The sequence below is a fragment of the Oryctolagus cuniculus genome, chromosome 5, assembly GCF_051225735.1.
Source record: "Oryctolagus cuniculus isolate XC-2025 breed Fujian yellow rabbit chromosome 5, ASM5122573v1, whole genome shotgun sequence".
In the NCBI taxonomy this organism is placed as follows: Eukaryota; Metazoa; Chordata; class Mammalia; order Lagomorpha; family Leporidae; genus Oryctolagus; species Oryctolagus cuniculus.
The window spans coordinates 69457878-69479023 of NC_142871.1; the positions used below are offsets into that span (position 1 = coordinate 69457878).

At 35.2% G+C, this 21146-nt stretch overlaps 1 protein-coding gene across 7 annotated transcripts in view; it reads right to left on the minus strand.

The window, feature by feature from the left end:
- GRIK2 (glutamate ionotropic receptor kainate type subunit 2) overlaps positions 1–21146 on the minus strand; it is a 736860-nt gene that overhangs the window by 241094 nt on the left and 474620 nt on the right. For all 7 annotated transcript variants that reach the window (XR_011388963.2, XM_017345301.4, XM_089332818.1 and 4 more), the window contains one exon: positions 21024–21137. Coding sequence is in view for 6 of the 7 variants with exons in the window: in XM_017345301.4 (XP_017200790.1) it covers positions 21024–21137 (114 nt within the window). In the remaining variant the exon portion in view is untranslated. The remainder of the gene's footprint in view (positions 1–21023; positions 21138–21146) is intronic.

Here is a 21146-nt window from a genome sequence, read left to right on the forward strand (position 1 = left end):
AGTTACTCAGGAATGGCTTCAGAATCCACCTGGCAATAGAGCCTGTCTGGTAACAGGCAACGATTGGTTAGGGCATAAACTGCCCCTTCTCCGGATTGGCTGTCTCAGCTATTTAAGCTGCTGTACCAACTGATATAAACAAGTCTGTGGGCTGCTTGCCTCTGGCCCTCCTTCACCCAAATCCTGGTGTGTGTGTGGTGACTTCACTTCTCTCGCCCCCACCATGCTCCTTCTCTCAGAACGAATCCACAGCAACAGGAATCTGTTTGATTCCAGATATTAGTGGAAATTTTTACAACTTTTTTTCATTCAATAAGATGCTGGCCATGGGTTTGTCATATTTGCCTTGTGTTGAGTAATGTTCCTCCCATACCCATTTTGCTTAAGGTTTTCATCATGAAAGAAAGTTGTATTGTATGAGATGTTTGTTTCGCATCTATTGAGATAACTATATGGTTTTTGTTCTTCAGTTTGTTAATGTGCTGTATCACATTTATTGATCAACAGATGTTGAACCATTCCTGCATATCAGGGATAAATCACACTTCATCTGGGTAAATGATCTTTCTGATGTGTTGTTGAATTTGATTAGGTAGTATTTTGTTGAAGATTTTTGCATCCATGTTCACCAAAGTAATGATCTAGAGTTCTCTTCCTCTGTTGTATCTTTTTCAGGTTTATCAATTAAGGTGACATTGGCATTGCAAAAAGGGTTTAGGGGGATTTTCTCCCTTTAAATTGTTATAGAGTCTATTATAGTATTGTCCATAGTGCTTTCATTTAAGTGTTACTTATTCATTTATTTGAGAGACAGAGACATCAAGAAAGAAGAGGAGACACTGACAGAATTACAGAGATTGCATACATTTGTCCATTAACCAAGTATTCGTGATATCCATTGTTAGGCCAGCTCAAGGCTGGAGGATGTGAACTCAATCCAGTTCTCCCACATAGCTAGCAGGGACCCAAGTACTTGAACTATCATCCACTGTCACTCAGAGTACATATTAGCAGTAACTGGAATTAGGAACAGAGCAGGGACTCAAACCTATGCACTTCAATATGAAATACAAGCATAAATAACTGCAGGAACACATGCACTCCACCATAATGTATTCTGGCAAATAATGCCAGTTTTATGTTCAAGAAAATATATTGCATATTTTAAAATATCTGTAAATACTACATGTTTGCAAACACTTTATTAGTTTCACAGTACACATTAACATATTAAATACACAATGATAAAGAAATGTAATATTGATTAGCTAAGTATTTTTTAAACATGTATTTCACTACCTATATGACATATCTGTCAGATTATGGAGCAAATACTCAAATTCTGAAATAGCCAAATAGTAGTCATGGAATGCTATTGCTATGGGTTATTGGAAGTGGATACTGTATCAAGAAAGCAATGATTGTTTTCTTGCTGCCTAAAAACCATTATACTTGACTTCAATTGTAAATGCAGAAATTAAAGAAGCAAATGCAAATTTAGGTTTTTATTGCAGATATGAAGCTGTGACATACTTGAAAATATTTTATGGCCTTCGCCTTTAATTACATTTGAATGCAGCATAAAATGTTCTCCACATAATATGAAATGTTTTCCAAAGATCTTTGTGGAAAAGGTATTTCTTCCTATGAGTTCACATATAAAATAGTCAAAATATTTTGTTTGTTCAATATAAGTTATTCAAGCAAGGTTGTAAAAAACCATTTATGAGGTGTTTTTAGTTTGTTCATTTTTTTGGTCAGTTACTACACAGAACTGAAACAGAGCTCATAACAAAAAAATTACAGGTTTCAAGTTAATATTAATTCTCATTTAGGAACCTACTTAATTATACTATATATACACTTTATGACAAGTACACCTAATAAAATACTTGACCGATCAGTGAAGAGGAACCTGTGTACTCATCTATTATTTTGGATTTCTAGGCAAAACTCTATTTAGTTATACAGATAAAGCAAAACATATAAATTTTCTGTCAGGGATAAACATCTGAACATTTCTTTATGTGGTCAGATTAACTGGAGTCAGGGTAAAGCCTGTCACTAATAGTACCTGACAAATCTTGAATCAAGAGAAGCAATTAGAAATCAATATCAAGTAATCAGGTTGCAGTTGAAAAGACAGAGATAAGCACCTGATGATCAGGTATCTGTCAGGAAGTGAAATTAGCCTGGCATACCTGACATAATTTAAGATTTACCAGTCTTGAATATCTCCTGGTTGTCACCTTGCAAACACAATTTTCCCATGTGTGTAAGAGACTAGTAAGTCTAAATAAAAGGGTAGTAGGATGAAAAGTTCCGTAGATATCTGTTAGATCCATATGGGCTATGGTGTCATTTAAAACTATTGTTTCCTTGTTGATCTTTCTAGTTGATCTGCCTATTTCTGAGAATGGAGTATTGAAATCCCCCAGTACTATTGTATTGGAGTCTAAGACTCCCTATAAGTCCCTTAACAAATCTTTTAAATAAACTGGTGCCCTGTAATTAGGTGCATATACATTGATAATCATTATATCTTCCTGTTGAATTGATCCCTTAATCATATAGTGCCCCTCTTTGTCTCTCCTAACAGTTTTTGCGTTCAAGTTTATTTTGTATGATATTAAGATGGCTACGCCCACTCTTTTTTCATTTCTGTTGGCATGGTATATCTTTTTCCAGCCTTTCACTTTCAGTTTGTATGCATCTTTGTTGGAAAGATGTGTTTCTTGTAGGCAGCAAAGAGATGGGTTTTGTTCCTTAACCCAATCAGCCAATCGGTGTCTTTTAACTGGACAGTTCAGGCCATTAGCATTCAATTTGACTATTGATAAGTAGTAACTTTGCCCTGCCATTTCCCAAAGATATTTTCTAATATATGCTTTGAACTTCCCGTGATCTTCTGGTGTGAGGTTTCCTTCGTTTACCTTCTTTCATATTGATGACCGTGTTTCTGTATTTGTGTGTGTAAAACATCTTTAAGCATCTTTTGCGGGGCTGGATGAATAGCGACAAATTCTTTCAATTTCTGTTTGCTATGAAAGGTCTTTATTTCACCTTCATTCACAAATGAGAGCTTTGCAGGATATAATAGTCTGGGCTGGCAGTTTTTCTCTCTTAGTACCTGGGCTATATCTCACCATTCCCTTCTAGCCTGTAGGGTTTCTGATGAGATGTCTGCTATGAGTTTAATTGGAGATCCTCTGAGAGAAATCTGACATTTCTCTCTTACACATTTTAGAATGTTTTCTTTGTGTTTCACTGTGGTGAGTTTGATTACAACGTGCCGTGGTGAGGATCTCTTTTGTTCATGTTTATTAGGGGTTCTATGAGCTTTCTGTACTAGGATGTCTCTGTCCTTCTCCAAACCTGGGAAGTTCTCTGCAAGTATCTCACTAAAAAGGCCTTCTAATCCTTTCTCTCTCTCCATGCCTTCAGGAACTCCTAGAAACTGAATGTTGGGTTTTTTAATAGTATCCTGTAGATTCCCAACAATACTTTTTAGATTTCTAATTTCCTCTTCTTTTCTTTGGCTTGACTGTATACTTTCCTGTTCTTTGTCTTCTAAATCTGATATTTTCTCTTCTGCTTCACTGACTGTTTTTAAGGCTCTCTAATGTGTTTTTCATTTTATCTATAGAGTTCTTCATTTCATTTTGATTTCTCTTCACTATCACACTTTCCTGTTCTACTAGTTTCTACGTTTCATTTTGATTCCTCCTTAAGATTTCATTTTCACAAGAGATTTCCTATCCTGTCCAGTAAGGATTTGCATAGCTCGAGCATTTGTTTTTGAAAACTTCTAATTGTTCTTATCATAAATTTTTTGAAATCTGTATCTTTCATTTCTTCCATCTCATCATCTTCATGATCTTGGTTTGGGGTGTCTTGTTCATTCAGGGGCATCATAATGTCTTCCTTCTTCTTGTTTCCTTGGTTTCTGCGTTTGTTGCTTGGCATTGTGGAGATATTCCTTGGATTCTTCTTCCCTTGCTGTGGTGTTTTTTTCTTGTTATACTATGACTGTATTAAGTGGACTATCTGCTTTTGATGGAGGCTTAGAGGCTTGAGATGGGTGTGGCCAGAGAGCTCTGTTTGGTTCCTCAGGGATAAGGGTGTGCCAAAGGTGACACTCCCAGGTTAGGCGTGGTAAATCTCTCTCTTTCTTCTCTTTTTTTTGATTCAGAAGAGAAGTAAAGACAATCCCTAACTTGCAGAAGTTCAACTTATAAGTTTTTAACTTTAGGATAGTGAAAAAGTTGTACACACTCAGAAGAATCTGTAGTGTGTATCTGAATTTTGAGTTTGTAGGGTAGGGATCTGCAGTACAACATTCTCTCATGATGCTAGGCGGTGGTAGTGAGAATCAGTTTCCAGCCAGCCATGTGATCACAAAGGCAAACAAATCTATAGTGTACTGTGTTGCTAACTATTATACCAGGTAGTTTAGGTGTATTAAATACATTTTTGAGTTATGATGTTCTTAGTTTATGATTTGTATATTGAGATATTCCATTTCTCTTTGAATTTACTGAAGTAACCTCATATACCACAAGAAAATTAAATGCAGTATTTTTAATATTTTACTGATCTTGTATTACCTTAGTTCTGCTTTTTCCTTCTTAATCCCATTTCATTTGTTATCAGGAAAATAAGTCTTCCCAACATCTATCCTGTTCTTAAACCTCAATTTCCTATCTATATATTTCTCATTCTCTAACATATATTGTGCAAATTCTATTCCTTTCCCCAACCTTTTTAGATACTGCCAAAATTCAGACTTCATAAGTTTTCACTATTGCAGTAGTTTCTTGGTTGTCCTCACCAAATCCTGTTTCATGAACCACAATTCCACTTCTAACACCGAAAGGGATTCTTTAAAATCCCAAATTGATCATGTTGTCCACATATTTAATATCCTTCAAAATTGCATCATTGTGAAAACCATAAAAATGAGATTCTTTCATGAGACTTAAGGAAGTGCCTTGTTAACTGTTGCTTGCCTGTACTCTCATTTGTCACCACTTCCCTCAATGTTCTATATTCCATCAGTAGTGAACAGTTTTATTCATTCATACACTTTGACCTCACACATCTGTTTCTCAAGACATATTTTCTCTGTGGCTTGAAATATTTTATATACCTCTTCACCTAATACACTCCTATTCCTAAACCAATTACAGCTCAAGAATTGGTAGAAAAAAGTCACTGGCTTTTTAAATCTCTTCCAAAGTAGTGCTGAGGGTGAATGAAAATATTAAAAAAATGGAAACAGTGAAACTAAGACTAAAGATACTCTTGATAAAAGCTGTAGGCATGGAATTTAGACATGCACAGAAAGTCGTATATGAAAAATATGTGATAACTTACATGAAATGTAAAAGCACCAAGACAGGGCATGACTATAGCATCAGGAAATTCTTTGTCAACCTAATAAACAAAGTATGATCTTGATATTTCTTAAGAAATAATTTCCAAAAGCAAAATGGTTAAGAAAAAAATAAAAGACCAGGTTGCAAGTGATGGATTCAGATTCAAAAAGAGAACAATTGGAACAGATTAGAAATCCCAGAAATTAATCCACATAGATACAATCAACTATGACCTAATAAATAAAGTATGTTCTTGATGTTTCTTAAGAAATAATTTCCAAAAACAAAATGGTTAAGAAAAAAATAAAAAGACCAGGCTGTCAGTGATGGATTCAGATTCAAAAAGAGTGACCAATGGAACAGATTAGAAATCCCGGAAATTAATACACACAGATACAATCAACTATTTAGCTCATTTGACAAATTAGCTAAATCATTCCCTGAGGAAAGCACAGTCTCTTCAATGAATGATGTCTCCATATGCAGCAATATAAATCATGACTCCTATCAGTATATAAAAATCAACATACAATTGATCAAAGATCTAAACCTAAGACCTAAAACCATCAAATTGCTAGAGAAAAACAGAACTCAAACAACGAAGACATTGGCCTATGCACAGACTTTTTGGATAAGACCCCAGAAGCACAAGCAATAAAAGGAAATTTAGACAAATGGTATAAAGCCAAGAAGCTTCTGCACAGCAAAGGAAATACTCAATAAAAGAGGCAACTGACAGAATGGGAGAAAATATTTGCAAAGTATATATCTGATAATGAATTAATATTCAGACTATATAAAGGAGCTCAAGATACTCAAAAACAACAAAATAAACAATCCAATTCAGAAATGAGCTATGGATATAAACAGGCATTTTTCAAAGGCTGAAATATAAATGGCTAACAGACACATCAAAAGATACTCAGGATCACTAACTATCAGAGAAATGCAAATCAAAACCACATTAAGATTTCACTGCACTCCAGTTAGGATGGTTATCATGCAAAAGTCAAAAAAAATAACAAATGCAGGTAAGGATGTGGAGTAAAATGTACACTAATCTGTTGGTGGGAAGGTAAACTAGCACAACCATTATGGATGACAGTATGTAGATTCCTTAGAAACCTGAAAATTAATCTACCATATGAACTAGTGATTGCACTCCTGGAAATTTATCCAAAGTAAATTAAATTAGCATTTGAAGGAGTGATCTATACACCCATGTTAATAGCAGTTTAATTCACAAAAGCTAAGATATGGAACTAACCTAGATTTCCATCAAGAGATGAAGTGGATGAAGAAAATGTGATATATAAACAGACACAAACACACACACAAAATTGTTGAGATGTATGTGGTATCACTATCACATCACTGCAATAGTGTTTTGTCCTTGGTAGAACTGGGTGATCCTCTGGCCTCAGAATCAGCCCTAAAGGCATTCGGATCTGGCTAAAAAGCCCATGAGAGTATTTCAGGCATGGAAAGCCAAGACACTCTGGCAAAAAAAAAAAAAAAAAAAAAAAAAAAACAAAAAACACCTAAGTGAAAGATCTCTGTGAGTGAGATCCCAGTGGAAAGAACAGGTCTTCAAAGAAGGAGGTACTTTTCTCTGAAGGGAAGAGATAACTTCCACTTTGACTATGACCTCGTCTAAATAAGATAAGAGTCGGAGAACTCAAAAGGCTTCCATAGCCTTGGAAACTCATGACTGGAGCATAGGGAGATCACAGATGCCATAAACAAGAGTGTCAATTTGTAGAGTCAACAACAGGAGTCACTGTGCACTTACTCCTCATGTAGGATCTCTGTCCTTAATGTGCTGTACATTGAGATTTAATGCTATAATGAGTACTCAAACAGTATTTTTCACTTTATGTTTCTATGGGAGTGCAAACTGTTGAAATCTTTACTTAATGTATGCTAACCTGATCTTCTGTATATAAAGAGAATCGAAAATGAATCTTGATGTGAATAGAAGGGGAGAGGGAGTGGGAAAGGGGAGGGTTGCGGGTGGGAGGGAAGTCATTGAGGCGGGGGAAGCCAATGCAGTCCATAGCTGTACTTTGGAAATCTATATTCATTAAATAAAAGTTAAAAAAAAGAAGAACTGGGTGATCAAGCTATCTTATTCTTTTTTTTTTTTTTTTTTTTTGACAGGTGTTGCTCCCCCACTTGCGGAGGAATGACACCGGACCCTGTGCTGTTCTCTTTCCCTGGCCATTCCCGGGTTTGCTGCCGCTCCCCCTCCCCCGCCTCCACGGAGGGGCGGCACCCCCGCTGCTTCCCCCACTTCCGCGGAGGAGCGGCACACCACCTGCTGGCTCTCTCAGGGGTTCCTCAGATGTTCCTCCTGCAAGTTGTCTCTCTCCTCCTTTATAGTCCTCTTCCACCAATCTGTGCTCTGCTGCCCACACGCCAAGCACGCTGCTCTCCTCCAATCAAAGGCAGGATCAGCTCCTGCAGCTTGTTAGTCGAATTGGTGAGGCAGCTGTATGGAAGTTATTTACTCTCTCTCAGCGCCATATGGTGGGAGATCAGATGCATAGAATTAGTCTTAGCAGTTCCAGTAATGTAGTCTAGTCTCGGTTGCTCCCCACAGACAGGCAGAGTGGACAGTGAGAGAGAGAGAGACAGAGAGAAAGGTCTTCCTTTTCCGTTGGTTCACCCCTCAATGGCCGCTGAAGCTGGTGCACTGCAGCCGGAGCACCGCGCTGATCCGAAGTCAAGAGCCAGGTGCTTCTCCTGGTCTCCCATGTGGGTGCAGGGCACAAGCACTTGGGCCATCCTCCACTGCACTCCCGGGCCACATCAGAGAGCTGGACTGGAAGAAGAGCAACCGGAACAGAATCCAGTGCCCTGACCGGGACTAGAACCCTGGGTCTTGGTACTGCAGGCAGAGGATTAGCCTATTGAGTGGTGGCGCCAGCCCAAGCTATCTTATTCTTAATGATGAATTCCACACCCAATTTTAATTCTTTAAAATAGAGTCACATGGGAATTAGGGGAACAAAAGCTTTTTTCTGATCCTAGGTTCATAGCTGAGGCCCCTATAACAAAGGACATAAGCATATAAACTTATTTAATAAAAGTTTTCTGTCACACAGGAACTCTCAGGAATGAAGAGTCAAGGAAATAGATAAATTCATATATTTTCACGCTTAAGTTTGATGAAGAATGGGTACTCATTAAGAAATATGATTAGGGGGCTGGGCTGCAGCTCAAAATGTGTTTTGTGATATTTATGGTATAAAAACTCAAACTCACATCAGTCAGCCCCTAGGAAAATCTATTCGGGGAGTATTCTGCTAAAATTGTGGTATATAGCCTCTTATAAAGTTAATATTGTCATTATATTTTAATATTTTATTTTTTCTCCTGAATCTTAATGAAAATTTTATTGTAAAGTTAAGAGAAAGCAAATGTTTTACAGTATTAAAAAGGATAGCTGCCATAATGAACACTTAGGCAGTATTTTGATTATAGATTTGCAGATAATTCTAATTATTGGCACTACAAAGCTAAAACCATAATTTATATAAAGAAACATCAGTACTGGAAGAGTTGTGTAACATGAAAAATAGAGTGCTTATTGAAACAAACAAAATCCAGGCTACTAACGAAGGGAAATCTTCTGTTTTGTTTCATCAGCTTCATTTTCTTCTTGCTGTTTTGTTGCTGTAGTTTTTAGATGTTAACAGGAACATTACAAATAGTTCTTCTACAGTAACTGTCTAGCCCTCATCATCGACTTGACAGCTGGCACATGAATACCAGGCCATCTGTCACATAAGAAATCAAGCCATGGCCAAACACCTCCATTCAAGAACTGGAGCCAGTAATCTCATGTTATAATTTTTACATAAACAAACAGCAATTGTTTTTTTTTTCAAGAAAATATGCTAAATTGCTTCAAGATTTACATTATATAACAAAATTTCATGAAAACATTGATTATGATAGTGATAAATAATAAGGATTTTAAAGACTTTACACAACAAATTTTTGTTAATAAGCATGACTGAAATTTTAAGTCTCAAATTTGGAAAATGGTTAAAAAATAGAATTTTTATATGTCAACATTAGGAAGTAAGACATATTTAAGTGCTAATTTAGTCAATCACATTTTATTAATTCAAAGTAAACGTAGAAATTCTGATTTTTCATATATATAAATGATTAATTTATGTTTAATTACCAAACATGAGAAAAATGTTTTAAAATCTGACAAGCTTTAATGAGAATCTAGCATTATTTTTGTTGTTGTTGTTATTAGATTATTTGTATTTATTGACAAATAATAATTGTACATATTTATGGGGTATAATGTAATATTTTGATACATGTATACATTTTAATGAGAAAATTATAATTAGCTCCCACCACTTCATATATTCAAGATTTCTTTGCAGTGTGCACATTCAAAAGTCTTATTTTTCAAAAGAGGAAATCCAAATGGCCAACTGACACATGAAAAAATGTTCAGGATCACCTGCAATCAGGGAAATGCAAATCAAAACCACAATGAGGTTTTACCTCACCCCAGTTAGAATGGCTTACATACAGAAATCTACCAACAATAGATGCTGGCAAGGATGTGGGGAAAAAGGGACACTAACCCACTGTTGGTGGGAATGCAAACTGGTAAAGCCACTATGGAAGTCAGTTTGGAGATTCCTCAGAAACCTGAATAATACCCTACCATACAACCCAGCCATCCCACTCCTTGGAATTTATCCAAAGGAAATTAAATTGATAAATAAAAGAGCTGCCTGCACCTCAATGTTTATTGCAGCCAATTCACAATAGCTAAGACATGGAATCAACCTAAATGCCCATCAAAAGAAGACCAGATAAAGAAATTATGGGATATGTACTCTATAGAATACTATACAGCAGAAAAAAAATGAAATCCGGCCATTTGCAACAAAGTGGAAGAATCTGGAACACATCATGCTGAGTGCAATAAGCCAGTCCCAAAGGGACAAATATCATATGTTCTCCCTAATCGGTGACAATTAACTGACCACCTAAAAGGAAACCTGTTGAAGTGAAATGGACACTATGAGAAACAATGACTTGATCAACCCTCGTCCTGACTGTCAAGGAACAACTTACTACTTTATTCCTTTTAGTATTTTTTTACTTAATACCATTGGTTGAACTCTTTAATTAACACACAATTATTATTAGGTGTTTAAATTTAACTGGAAAGTGATCCCTGTTAAATATAAGAGTGGGAATAAGAGAGCAAGGAGATGTACAGTTTGACACATTCTCAACCTGACTTGCCTCACATGATAGAGTTAGAAACATACCAGGGAATTCCAATTCAATCCCATCAAGGTGGCATGTACCAATGCCATCTCACTAGTCCAAGTGATCAATTTCAGTTCACAATTGATACTAATGATAGGATTAAATGTCAAAGGGATCACATAAACAAGACTAGTGTCTGAAAATACTAACTGATAGAATTAAAAAAAAAAAAAAGGGAGAAAACGATCCAACATGGGAAGCGGGATACACAGCAGACTCATAGAATGGCAGATGTCCTAAACAGCACTCTGGCCTTAGAATTAAGGCATTCGGATCTGGCTAAAAAGCCCATGAGAGTGTTTCAGGCATGGAAAGACAAGACACTGTCGCAAAAGCAAAAAAAAAAAAAAAAAAAAAGACCTAAATGAAAGATCTCTGTGAGTGAGATCCCAGCGGAAAGAACAGGCCGTCAAAGAAGGAGGTACCTTTCTCTGAAGGGAGGAGAGAACTTCCACTTTGACTATGACCTTGTCTAAATGAGATCGGAGTTGGCGAACTCAAGAAGCTTCCATAGCCTTGGCATCTATGACAAGAGCCTCGGGTAATTACTAAAGTCATAAATAAGAGCGTCAATTGTTAAATCAACAACAGGAGTCACTGTGCACTTACTCCCCATGTAGGATCTCTGACCTTAATATGTTGTACTGTGTGCATTAACGGTATTAACTAGTACTCAAACAGTACTTTTTTCTTTGTGTTTCTGTGTGGATGCAAACTGTTGAAATCTTTACTTAGTATATACTAAGTTGATCTTCTGTATATAAAGGTAATTGAAAATGAATCTTGATTAATGGGATGGGAGATTGAGTGGAGATGCAATGGTTGCAGGTGGGAGAAAGGTTATGAGGAAATAAGATGCTATAATCCAAAAGTTGTACTTTGGAAATTTATATTTATTTAGTAAAAACAGATTTAAAAAACATATGCAGCAAAATTTTCATCTCAAAAATGAAAAGGATCATATATTTAAGGAAATTATTGGCAATAAACTTAATACTACTAATATTTTATTGCTTTTCTGTTCTTATATTATTGTAAATGCTCAGGAAAAATACATAAAAACTGAATTGGATATGCCAAAAAAATCCAGCTCGAAGTTATAATAGATGATAAGCAAAAACAACAAGCAATGTTAAACATAAATAATAATAATAACAGGTGAATTGCTATTTCTTCGTTGACAGGGCATTGTTATTTTATTTCTTTTTCTCAGCCTCTGTCATTTCAGCAAATACTGTGTTTTTACTGCAATAGCGCTAGAAGGATCCTGCCATTGTCTGAATTGTAGTCTTTCAATTTCCTCTATTCACTGTGGCTCCTATAGTCTGAATTCTGCCATCTCTAGTTTGCATTCACATCAGAAGCCATTGGTGCACTACAGGTTCCCACAATTTGAAGTGAGAATACCAGTAGGAACAAGTGAAAAAGGCTAGTAGTTAGCATCAGAAAAACAGTGTTAATGCTAAAGAATACTAGTTTGTGAGGATCAAAAACTACTGATGAAGATACCATTTATATAAACACTTTTCCTGGGAACAACCCCACTTCTATATCTCAAAAAACTATTAAAAAGACACTCTCATAACAACCTTCTGGATATAAATTAATAACTATCACAATATGGAGATTAGGATTTATAGTGCAGCAGACAGGTAGAGCAGTAGCACACCTTAATACAATTGTAATAAACCATGTTTCTCATTAACCTTTTATTTAAAAATCTTTGTATATATTTAAAACTACTTGATAGAGTGGCACATACATACGCACATATTAACACAAAGAGTGAGGATCGGGGGAGAGAGAGAGCAATATCTTCCATCCACTGGTTCACTTCCCAGAGAAATCTTACTTCCACAGGGTCACTCACCAAATGCTATCAATAACCAGAGCTGAATCAGACCAAAGCCAAGAGCACAGCACTCCATTTCATAGGGGCCTAAGCACTTGAGCTGTCATTCCCTACTTTGTAGGATGTTTTAGCAGGATGGGAAGTAGAGTAACCAGGTCATGATTCTGCATTTAGATGTGAGACAAAGGTGGGACAGCAGCAGCTTAACCTGTTGTGCCATAAAGCTCACCCCTACTTTTTTTCTTTATAAAATTCAAGTACATTCTTAGTCAATCTAGAAAAAAATCTTTCTTTTTGCTTGCCTTCCTTCCTTCCTTCCTTCCTTCCTTCCTTTGCAAGCCTATTAATCAAAGGCTTTCTTTTTCAGGACATTCTGATACACACACAGAAATACTTTAGTATACTTAATCACATTCTTAGTTGCTGCAAACTATGTTTACTTTCTTTCAGAAGAATAACTTCAGAGAATTAGCATAATGCACACAAAAAAACCTAAGTCTTTATTGGCCATAATTATCTTTCAAAGTAAAGTTTCTATTTTTACTACAGAAAATCTGCTAGGATTTGAAAAGGCAGGAAGAATTTCTTTCTTCCTGAAGAGTAATAGTTATTTACCTGAAATTGCAAAGAATCCTAGAGAAATAACAACTGTGTGATTCAGCTGAAGTCAACTTCCAAGAAAAAGAGTAAGAATTTTGCTGGTAGGGGGCTAGGTACCAACATTTCAGGCAAGTTACTTAATAATGTCAGAAGAATAGCATATTTCTACTTGGGTAAAGAAAATATTGTCAAGTATCAGTAACTGGTATGCTGTTGACCTCTATTTGACTGAATCGCCAGTTTAGATGAGAGATCTTGGATTTCAGTATATTACTGCTGTTATTTGTCTTTTGGACATTAAATTTTTCATTTGCTGAATTAACAAGTGAAGAGAGTAAAGAGGAAAACAACCTGAAGTTCAAATCAATCAAATGTGCCATTTTTGCTATTCCATTAAAAGGTTTGATGGGAAAGGAGACTGCACCTATTAGCTAATCTCCAAACTGCATTTCCTCTTTGAATCTAATTTATTATCCTCTCACATGAATAATCAAGATTTGAATGCACGAAAGTTATTGCCAAAATTTCCATTCATAACTGATGAAATAGAGCACATTATCTCTTTTCCCAATATCCACATCAAATACAGCAGCAATGCTAACACCCCTGCCTCTGCGCTTTTAACCTTTAAGTCATCATCCATCTCTCTCAATAGATTTTGGTCTCATTCAACACATGCCCCAAGAAACCTCACTCCTGATTTGTCAATGTGCTCATTTCTTTATTCTTTCACAGAGGTAGGGTGCCTCTCAAAGAAGATTCTAAAAATAATCCTCCATTCAAAAGTACCCACAAACAATATGTCAGTCATGCATAATGCTTATTGATCCACTTCTTTGTTGAACTGTTGTAGAAATAGCCAAAAAAAATTTTTTTCAGTACCATAATTGTGAATAAGGGTTCCAAAGAAGCTAAGGCATCTAAGAAAATAACTCTATGGCCTGCATGAATAGAAAGGAACCATAATCAGACATTAGAAATTCAGAAGAGGAGCCAGTGTTGTGGCACAGGGGGTAAAGCTGCTGCCTCTGACACCGGCACCCCATATGGATGCTGGTTAGAAACCTGGCGGCTCCACTTTTGATCAAGCTCCCTGATAATGCTCCTGAGGAAGCAGCAGAAGATGGCCCAAGTGCTTGGGCCACTTTACCCATGTGGGATATCTGGAAGAAGCAGCTCTGGGCTTCTGTATTCAGTTGGCCCAGCACTGGCCATTGCGGCCATTTGGGAAGTGAACAAATAGTTGGAACATCTCTCTCTGTCTCTCCCTCTCCCACTCTGCCACTCCTTCTCTCTCTGCAACTCTGCCTTGCCAGTAAATAAGAACAAAATTTAAAATAAATAAAAGTAAATAAAGAAGGATGAAGGAAGCTAAAATTGTGTGTGTGTATCTGTGTGTAAAAACTGAGGTTCTGGTAACTTTGAAGGCTTAAGACTTAAACCCTAGTATTGTTTAAATTATATCTAAATTCACATCAGAATTCATAACTTTCTTTGTATATTTCCCTTTCTTTCTCTATTACTTCTAGTATCAGTAGATTTAAGTTTATTTAGCTAATATGGAGGTCTATAAAATATGTGAAATAAGATACTTTTTAACTGAAATACATTGAATTATCAGAGCAAGAATAAAAGAAATGCAGTGCCAGCATAATCCTTGAAGTAGGAATAACAATATGATGAGAAAAGGTTTGACTGCCTTTGAACAAGCTGTTTGCAAGAATGAGGTCTGAGGAGATTTGTGTTGTAATGAGCCTCTCTCATCGCACATATTACATTAAGGCAGTACTTGCATGTATAGACCTACTATATCTGCCTTAAATTATTTTGGTCTATTTCCACAATGCAGGTATAAAACTGTTTAGAAATGGTGTAGAGGTTTCTACGGATGAAAACGTTTTTTCTTTGTCAAGCTGGCGCGTCTGAGTTTCCAAGCCCAAATGCTATGCAACTCTCGTAAGAACTAGGTACTTGACAGTATTTCTATGACAATGAACAGAGAAGAATCAGAGAGACAACTTTTGCAGCAGCAGATTTGAAGCCCTAGAAATCTGCTTTTGTTGGTATTATTGAAGAAGCTGAAAAACCTTTTAGGGGGAGATTTGGTCACTTTTGGCTTTTGTGCCATGATCCTTTCCATTGTCCTGGGGAGTTTGCTCTCAGATAAGCCTCTTTATCTGTGCACTGTGACAAGAAAAGCTCTACAAGCCTAAGCAAGTAAACTGGATACTATCATATACAACCTTCCACAGAGTGTTGGGGAATAAAAAATAAGAACAGGTTACAGGTGAAAACACATTTGTTAAATTCACTAAGCAGTTGAGAAGAAAGAACCTCTTTGACAGTAAATGCTTTTCTGAAAAAAAAAAAAAAACTAGTGCACTTATTTGCATGCTAAAGTGGTACTAGTCAGCAAAGGAAAGAACATGCACAGTGGCATTTAAATGTTAGTAATCTTTTGATGGACTAAAATCAATTATTATCCCAGAGAAGCACAGTAGGAAACACTCAACATATTTAGAGTCAACTGAGAAAACCTATTGGAAATCAAGAATTCAGGGGGAAAACAGCCATTCCCTATATGCACTTCAATAAATATTCAGTCATTTGATTGTCTCCATAGCTAGAGAATCCATAGCAGTAACAATGAAAGGACCAGATAATAAATTGAAGCTATACTGCATGTTATTCTTAAAAGTACTCTCTAGCTCGCCCAGAATTGGTATTTTGTTATTATTTTTGGTGACTAGGAATTTATTACATTTCAGCAATCTCTATGTAATAAATAAAATCATCATAAATGAAAATGTGATTCTGAGGTGGATATTTTTAGTTCCACTGAGGATTAAAAATACAAGAAACATGGGAATTTTATAAACAATTGAATTTCAAAGAGCAAAGAGGTAATATGGGAAATCACCAACAATATTGAAGAGAGGACATGAGTAGACTGAAACACTAGGTATAGAACTGTAAATTTCCAAATCATAAATTTTAATTCAAAACTAAAAAAGAAATTAATCATTAAAAAGAGTGTTTATGGTTTCTGAGGTGAATTCACTCCATAACAGTACTATGTGTTGCACCCACACAGTGTATTGGGTTTAGGTGGTGTTGTTGAACTGTAGGAAGAACTACACTTGTAAATAACTCCAATTCTACAGAGAAAAAAATTATATATGTTCGAATACTGTTTTAAGTGTCAGAGAAGCTGAGGTTATGGGTTACAAAGTCTGAAAGAAAACTGAGTGCTAAATTAGGAGAAAACAGAAACTAGAGACACAACACATCCAGTAAAGACTCCAAAATCCTCATCCATAGTAGGTAATGCCTTGGTGTTTGGGGAAACACCCATGATAGCATCACATTGCCCTAGTTTATGTGGGACTTCTGGATATTAAACATTGCTTTAGATAATTCTAAGTCAAGCATTATTTTGATCACAAAGTGCAATTACTCAGCTTTTCCAAAGTGGGAAGCTAGAAATTTCACATAGTATCAGTTGCTCAAGTTGTTAAAACAGATTGATTGTGAAACTTTCTAGCGGTGTGACCATGAGTAGATTACTTAGGCAATCAATCTGAACATCAGCTTTCTCACTTTTAAAATGGTATGCACAATGGTATAAAGCTCAAAACGTTGTTAGGTTAATTCAGTGGGAAAAGTAATGTGTAGTGCTTTGAACTATGTCTGGCAAATAGCAGGAATGAAATAAATCTTGCTTTTTGCAGTGAACCAAGTTCATATGTTCATAAGTGGATGAAGCTGAGGAACTCAGCTGCAGAATGCATAGACTGTTTTCAGTTTTGCAAAATTCCTAAGATCTATCCTGTGTTAGGGCTCTGACACATGCTGTTCTCTCTGCCTAGAATACTTCTTTTATGTTCTTTACCTTGTTAATTCCTTCTCAATCATTGGGCCTAATCTGTCAATTCTACTTAAAGTCCTAACTTGACTCGCACTCTTGATCCCCAGTATAACTCAGTATTATCCTGTAATACAAAGAGATTACGTCATTTACTTTTTTCTTATATACTAATCACAATTGTGTGTATTTGTGTTTGTATGTCTGTGTGTGCATATCCTTGTATCTATGGATATGAATTCTCCATGTGAATCCTTGCCAATTTCCACATAGATAATGTCTATTATGGTCAGAAAAATACAGCTCGTAGTGCAATGCCTGATAGGTTATTCTAATTTAATATATATTTGTTAAAGAAAAGAATGAACAAATAAGATTAAATGAATGAGTCAATCAATAAGTAAAATTTATGAGAAATAGAATTGTGATTACCTCACAGATAATGCTAAATTCCAGAATACTTCACTTTAAAAAGAGACACACTATAAAACTGTTGAACAAGACTCACAGATGAACTTCTCTTTGACTCATTCACATAATAGAGACATTGTAAGAAATGTCATTATTCATAAGATAGTCAGTATTTCCTCTGAGATTTTCTAAGAGAGAAAAGGAAAAAATAACCAGTCCATAAATTCAATGCTCACATCCTACAGACATCTTCTGATATGATTGTTGTTGTTAGCCCTTGTTTGTACTCCTGTGGAACTGTGGTATTCCTGCATTTTACTTGTTAAATATTATGGTTAGTGTTAAACTAAGTCTGTGATTACAGAGTGGATTGAAATAATGTCTTTGCAAAAATTAAAGAGAAAAAAAAGAAAGGAAGGAAAGAGGGGGATTGAGGGAGAGAAAAGAAGAGAGAAAGAAGTATGATTATCTTCCTAGAGCTGTACCTAAGTAATACATGAAATCTGTTTTCTTTATATTAATAAAAAATATAAATGAATACTAGTAAATTGCATCAAGCAAATAACTTACACAAATAATCTTCTCTAATTTGTTCTTTTCTAAATTCCGGAGACTTGGTAATCAGAATATTTCTTAAAATATTTTGTTTTCAACTAAGATAAAAATAAAGTGCTTTTATTTTATTCTTTTTTTAAAAAAATTTATTTATTTATTTGAGAGGCACAGCAAGAGAGACATGAGAGACAAAGAGGGTGATCTTCCATCTGCTGATTTACTACCGAAATGGCCTCAACTGCCAAGTTTGGGAGAATCCAAAATCAGGAATGAGGAACTCCATTGTGGTCTCACACATGGGTTGCAGAGGCTCAAGTACTTATGCCATCATCCACTGCCTTTACAGGCATATTAGCAGGAAGCTGGATTGGAGGCAGAGTTCTAAAGCTGAGGTTCTAAACTAGCACTCTGACATGGGATGCTGGCAGCACAATGCCAGCCCTCTCATTTTTATTCATTTAGGAACATGTGAATCTTTTAGAAATAAGTAGTGTGTCACATTATAAAATATAAATAACCTCATTATTAAAGTTTATACTTAGTGCATGCTTCACAGTTGATCTTACATTTCAGTTATATGGAGTAATTATCCAAGCAGTACTTGTGAATCCTGGTTATAGATCAGAATTACTAGTGGTACTTTAAAAAATGATGTTCAAGATCCAAAACCCAGAACTAGTGTTTCATATGGTATGAAGTATGTTTATTTTCTTAAAGCTTTATGGGTGGCTCTGAAATAAATCTAAATTAAATACAGTTTATATGCAGATAGATGTAATATTGTTCATGATTTAGAAAATATCTGAATAATTCTTACAAAATGACCTTGAGTAATTAAGCAAGATTGCGAAATTATATGAGTAATCTTAATTACCTGCTTTGCTTGCACTAGAAGATTATGATAATCTGCACACTTGAAAATATTTAAATACAGATATTTGAAGTTTCTTTATTTCCTCTAATTTACCATTTATTTAGTTTAATCTGACAAATATTTGTTTACTGCTTGCTATGCCTAAGGCAGTTTTCCTGACACTGAGAGGAATGTGTAAAATTTTATTTTTAGCCTTATACAAACTCATGTCAAATGCAGGTGGAAACAAGGGCAAATTATGTAAAGTAAAAAAAGCAAGTGAAGTATCATGATTAGATATTATGATACATGTAGTGCACAATCTTCTACCTCCCAGAACACACTCAATTGCATGGACAGATAAGAGAGTTCATAGAGTACATAAGTATTTGACAGAGGTCTACAAAGATATGTAGGATTTGCATAAAGAAATGAAAAGAACTGATCAAATGTTTGGATCCATAATAAGTGATGTATTTGGGAATCTGTACCAGGAAGGACATAGAAAGGAGTGTAAGGGTCAGATTGCTGTGGTGCAGATGTCCTCTGCTTAGCATTCTTCACTCTCTGAGCAATGTAGAGGTGCATGTGATATAAAAAGACATACTCAACTTCTGTGCTTCTAGGCAATGTTCAGTGATGTTTTTAGAAAGAATACACACATAAACAATAGCATAGCATTAATTCTAAATCATACTAAGTATTGACAAATATTTTTTAAAAAATCTTAGAAATGGAGAGAAACATGTCATAGAAACAGGTAACACAGCTTACACAATCACAGTAGTAGGCTAATGGGTTACCCTGGGTCATTTAAAACATGGATTTCTGGAAAGAGAAGTGAAGATAGAAAGGTTGGACAGGACAAGCTTATAGAAAGCTTGCAATTTCCAGGCTTTTAATGGTTTACATGGATTTTCTAAAGATTTCTATAATTAGAGAAATAGATAAATGACAGAATTACATTTGTGTGGTGAGGTTAAGGGTATGTCACTAAGGGATAAGGTTATGAACAGAATGGATGGCTACATGGTTACTGCAGTAATTCCAGCACAGGTAATGAGAACCAGTGCATACTGCCAGATGGGCCAGCATGAGAACTATATTAGTGTCCTGTGAGAACATAATGTCAGAAGAATGGTGTTGAGTTGGTAGATATGAGAGCTATTTTGGAAAAGAAAGGAATTGATAAAATTAAGTTGAACAGAGCCTTGCAAGTTTGGATATGATACATAGGTAACAAGTATTTACTGCTATCAAAAAAAAAAAAAAAAAAGAAAAATCCTTATGACTTCCATCATTGTCATTTCATGATTATCAGTTTTGTCGCATTATCAAAAGTCTTTATCCTAATTTATTTTATTTTGACATGCTTACAGATCTATTTTGCTGTTACTAAATGGACAAGAATATGAATTCATCCTGGCTTAATTCGTTACTGTAAATCTGTATAAATGCAAAGAATTGTAGTGGTTTGTTTTTTAGGTTAATCTCACATTCTTACTGGCTATGTGGAAAGACACAAGGACATTGATAAACTTCTATATGTAGAATTCTGACCAAATAATATATAAGCTCCTTGCTTACCCTAAAATTCAAATTTTCCTTTGCAAATAGCATAAGTAAACATTACTATACAATCTAATGAAAATATATAATCAGAAGGGGGGAAAATATATAACATCACTATTAACTGAATTCTATTGGTGGTGAAAATATTTCTGGCTTAAGAAAGCACTTGCTATTCTATTTCATTGGAAATATTAGTAAAGTAAAAGTGCTTCTCCAAGATGAAAACAATGAAATTGAAAGCCAGGTTAAAATAAAATTGTATTCATAAAGCTCATGTCCAAGTATTTTTCCAAATCTTGACACTCACAATTCTTCAATAGTAACTAATTCCATGAAAATATAAGGATTTCCAGTAATATATAAAATTATATAATTAATTAACTTAAACAGTCCAAATATTCATATAATTTATATCATTGAAGACTATGAAAACCATAACTATATTAACATTGACTCATTCATTATACAGTAATTGCTAAATAACTGTAAAATACATAATATTCTGTTTATTAGTGTTCCAATTATAATGTCACTTTATATGCACTTCCATGCTTATATAAATTTATGTAAAATTAATAGAAAATTATTAATAAAATTAATAGAAAAATGAATACTTACCAAAATGGTGGTAACAATCAAAGAACGATTGGATAAGGAATCTGTGATGTTGGCTGGCTTTCCCTTTTGACTTTCTGTCATATTCAGGCCACTGGCAGGATCCCAAGTTCCTATCTATAAAAT